This window comes from Drosophila subpulchrella, chromosome 2L, assembly GCF_014743375.2.
Source record: "Drosophila subpulchrella strain 33 F10 #4 breed RU33 chromosome 2L, RU_Dsub_v1.1 Primary Assembly, whole genome shotgun sequence".
Classification (NCBI taxonomy): Eukaryota; Metazoa; Arthropoda; class Insecta; order Diptera; family Drosophilidae; genus Drosophila; species Drosophila subpulchrella.
The window spans coordinates 15,057,268-15,062,115 of NC_050610.1; the positions used below are offsets into that span (position 1 = coordinate 15,057,268).

Here is a 4,848-nt window from a genome sequence, read left to right on the forward strand (position 1 = left end):
TTAATAAAAAACTATTGCAACAATTACGAATTTCCACAGTATTTTTCAAGTCTTTAGAAATTAATACCTCCAAAATTTCAGAAGAGGTTGCGAAAAGCATGGCAATTTATTAGCTGGGACTGCATTTGATTTATGCCAACATAATTTTTCTATATGTACTGATAGTTCTTGTTCTTGACGACTTCCAATAGGAATTTATTTTCGCCACAAGCCAAGAGCCGTAAACAATTTAAGCGAATTGGTTTGAGGGTCATTAACTAAAATCCATCCACTTATTTAAAACACAAACAGCTGCGCCAACAATTTGTCAGTCACGCACACAGATGCCTGCCTTATAAAATTAATAATATATGAAATCGTTTTACAATTATCATAAAATAAAGGAAAATGAAACCTTCATAATTCTTAAAAGTAAACAAATTGTGACAAGAATATGAATCTAGAGGCTTAGCCTTTTCGCATAATGCAGATTCTCGAGTGACTTTTCTTGAAGGCAAGATATTTGTCTGCGATAAATCTCCATCGTTTCCCCTTCATTTTTTCGACAGCCACACGACCCAACGAAAAGATCAAAGCGAAAAGGCGAACACATTTTTTATTGTCGTGCCTTATTAATAATGCTGAAAATGCTGAAGTTTTTAATATTCTTTTATGATTTGTGGCCGGTGACAAAATCCATTAGGTCTGACATTTGGTGCGAACAGATTAAATTTAATTATATGCTTTTTCGGGGTCTCGACACCCATAAAATATAAACAAATGGGTAGGACGAAAAGCGAAGGAATACCGATGGGAGCAGGTTAAATACTCTAGTTGATAATATTTATTTCTTTTGATCGAAAATGTAATTAGTTTTAGTGTTTTCCTAGAGTGTTGCAATCAATTAATTAGAGCAAATCAATTGCTTTGACCGTGTGTGCTAATCAAATGCATTTTTAATTTGTAATCGATTAAATTACCTGGCTGCGAAGTAGAAGCTTGGGCTCTCATTGAATTTATTCATTTATTTGCTAACCTCTTTTACCAGCACTCGGAATGTGTCATTGGGAGTGCGAAATATCTTTATGTGGACAACTCTATACCAAGCGATAAGTAAAACAATTTTGTAATAATTTTATTGCAATCGATTTAGATCAATTGTGTTCGATTAACATACACAACCGTTAAGATATTTAAAAAATTGCATTTTGTTATCTGATCTGTTAGTTTGCTGACTGATTCTCAGAGTTATCCTCCGGTAGATCTACCGAGTTCTGCTGTTGTATCTTGTGCTTCCGCCGATCGCGGCAACTGCCACAGATTCGCATGCAGAAGAAGTAGATCAACTCCAGGAAGCTGAGACACGAGATTCCCATAAACAAGCCGCAAATGCCACCGCAGTTGGAAATCAATGTAGATACTCCAAACAGAATCGTACGTTTAATGGCCGTAAATTGATGCTCCTTGAAGTAGACGGAGAGACGGGATCCAATAGCACTGAAAGATCGTAATGGCGAGTAAGGTATAAGATCTTCAAGTTGTTGGGAATTTGGTATGTACTGATAATATTTCAACCCATTACTAGATAAGTGATGATATTTATGATAATATATAAAAAATAGACTTAAAAACCTTCAAAATAAATATCAAATTTATTTATAGGAAAAACTATAATAATATTAAAATTAAAAGTTAAAATTGATTAATCAACCAATATTAGCTTAATTAAACTGGGAACCACATTAAAAATTAAAACGTTAAAATTTGATTCTTAAATTAGGGCACTAGTCACCCTAATTATAAGATAATATTCTAACACTGTTAACTATCCTATATATAAAGAAATAAATAAATGTTCTTCGATTTCTTTTCTTGATATTTCTAGTGTTAATCTAGTTAAATTAACTAAATATGTAAAGTTTACTTCTTGTAATCGGATTCAAACAAGGGATTAGGACACTCATTACTTACTCTGTATGCTCGTACTCTTCACGGAAGGCTCGAATGGTTTTGGCCACGTCGTATTTGGCTCTAGAGATCTCGAAGTTGTACTCAAGCGAGGTGCAGGCCGGCAGGCAGTTGCAGGAGATGTCGACCCTATCATCAACACTCTTGGCCATGGTTTGATTTTGCAGCAGGGCGTAGAGCTCGTCCTGGGCAGATGTGTAGCAGGTGATGTCACTCAGTCCGCAGACGGGAGTGCCCACAGGTTCTACCCCAAAATCAATTAAAAACCAAGACTTTACAAAGCCAATTTAAATATCACTCACTGGGCATCCAGAACTTGGCGCAACCGCACTTGGATATCGTAAAGTTGGCCAGGCATTCGGTTTGGCAATTGCTCTGCGAATAGGATCGGAAGAATCGCAGGGAGCGCTCATCATCGAACAGACATTGTCGTCTAAATAAAGACATATTCATTGCAAGGTGTCACTCTGTTGAGCAGCACACAACTCACTTGTCTGGGGTAATTTCGTGCAAATTGTCGGTGGACACGACATAAGCGGGCAGCACACTGACCAGGACCTCATCGCCATGGGGCACCAGGATATAATTGCCCGACGTCAGCGGCACACTCTCCGGGGAGTTGAGAAAGACCTGTCAAATTACACATTAGCCGGACACCCAGATCCACACCCAGTTTTTATTACACACCTTATAGCCCTGTTTGAAACTGCGACAGTCGTAGTCAAAGTTGTGCTGCAGACCCTGCAGAAAGGCGAAGAACCCATTCTTTGCCGATGAGAACACCGTCCTTTGGGGATAGGCGTTCTGGCCTTGGTCCACGAATCCACTGCCCAGTGACCAATTCCCTGTTATATTGTTCCAGGGAGGCAGGTCCACATCGAAATAATTGTTAAAGTTCACCACATCCGGGTCCACATAGCTGATGAACTTTTCATCGCGATAAATGTCCTTGGGTCGCAGTCCGTTGAATTGATAGCAGATACCCTCGTCGGTGGCCACAAAGTCGAAGATCTTGTCGCAGAAGTAGAACCGCCCATTCCACTTGCAAAACGGTCCCGTCTCGTTCTTCGAGATACTCAGGTCTATAAGGGTTTGGGTTACGTCCACACGAGGCGGATGTAGCTGCGATAGCAGTGGTGTGAATCGCTGGACCACATCCGGATCGCAGATGTGCATAGCAGCCGCCATTCGAGCCAGGCTGAGGGTTTAAAAATGGATCAATTTGGTTTATAAAATAATGGAAAATTGGTTGAATCTTACAAAAATGCTTGAACGAAATTGAAAAAAAAAAATAATTTTAGCTTTCTTTAAAAAAGTTAAATAAAACGTATCTTATACATATCCAAAAAAATATGGTATAGCCCCCATACTCAACTCTTCATCCTCCAAGTCGCTGACATTGCTATTCTGTTTGTACTCATCCCAAAGTTGTCGCGAAACATTCGTATAATCAAAGACATTGCGTTCCATTTTGATTTCCGGGCAAATGGTAATTGTGGGAAATGGTATCTTATGCACCGGCACCAAGGTCTCATCGAAACCCAGAATGACCGGTGAGTCCTGCCATTTCAGATAGGTAGCCCAGATAAGGGAAATAGCAAAGTACACCGAAATGCAAGTGAAGAAAAGCCAATAAAGTCTGAAAGACAATAAAGTTATGACGTAGGCTCTTAAGAAGCGATATTCCGCGAAGAACACACTTTTCATAGATGGGCCTGTGCACCTCAAAGATATAGCGGATGCCGTGTATAGTCGTACTCTTCGCATACTCCAGAAGTAATCCCTTGCAGGCAGACAGAGTGCTACCATATCGTATGCGTGATTTGATGATCACATCACTCGGAACATCACTCAAAGCCGCCGAGGCGATGCTGGCCCGGGTATCGAAGCCCGGAAGGGTTAATAGCTCCGGGCCGGGCAAAATACTGATGCCCGACTTTTTGTCCTCCTCGTCCTCTCTGATCTCGGCCATTGTCCACCAAACCGGACGCGTGGAGTTCGACTAAGCTGCGCCAGCCAGGCGGAGTGTCCTTTTATAGCGCAGCCACTCCGAAAACACCTTAAAAGTGGGTGCGTTCCCCGGTTCCAGTGGGTCCTTGCTCGGGGACTTTAGTTCGCACGCACCAGCGACGCATTCCTGTACTTAAGCTTAATTACAGACCCAAAGCGCTTGCCTTTTTCCTTGGCACCACATTTGTTAAAGTTCCATCTGGTAATTCTTAATTTGCATTATGCAATGGTGTGGTCTTTACTTTTGACAATACTTAATCGTTTGAAATGTGTGCACTGCCATAAAACATATTAAAGTTTACTAATAAACAACTATTGAACAATAAACTTAACGAAATGCTTATAATCATAGCATTTTAACTCCATGTATTTAGGTATTTAGGTTTGGAATATAATGGAGAATCGTATAAAATGGAATATTTTCTAATTTTGCTTTTCTATATAACTGTTATTGGTATTTCGGTTGTTTAAACAATCGCTATTTTATAGTCTACTGATTTTAATTCTATCTAGTTTCAAAATATCTTCTTCGTATCATAAGTTTCATATTGGATATTAAAGAAGTCAATAAATTTGAGCTTCTTAAAAAATGCAGTGATTATTTCTAGTTATGGTTTTTAAAATAATAGGTCTTTGGACTATAATTATAGTTGGTGATGGTCTTTGGCTTCTACTTTTTTATGTAAAATTTTAGGAAAACGTGTCCTTACTTGTAGTTTCAGTCTTTTATCAATCGCTATTTTATTTTTTTCATGTTAAAACTTAATGTTATTCCCTTTTCAGTCATTCACCTCATCCCTCTGGGAATAAGAAGGAATCTTAGCATTTGTATAGCTTATCAAATCATCTCGGCCGCGAGTCGCCGATTTTGGAAGTATCCTCGAGTACTTA

The 4,848-nt window shown here is 39.2% G+C and overlaps 1 protein-coding gene across 1 annotated transcript; it reads right to left on the reverse strand.

Moving 5' to 3' along the window:
- Positions 1-1,166: 1,166 nt before the first annotated feature.
- On the reverse strand, positions 1,167-4,229 carry LOC119547063 (pickpocket protein 28). Its single transcript, XM_037853746.1, has 7 exons — positions 3,648-4,229; positions 3,323-3,586; positions 2,635-3,145; positions 2,438-2,577; positions 2,250-2,380; positions 1,951-2,191; positions 1,167-1,476 (listed from the first exon to the last, which is right to left on the reverse strand). Exons 1-7 carry the CDS (start codon positions 3,917-3,919, stop codon positions 1,203-1,205), a joined length of 1,833 nt encoding a protein of 610 aa, XP_037709674.1. The 5' UTR covers positions 3,920-4,229; the 3' UTR covers positions 1,167-1,202.
- Between the last annotated feature and the right edge of the window lie 619 nt (positions 4,230-4,848).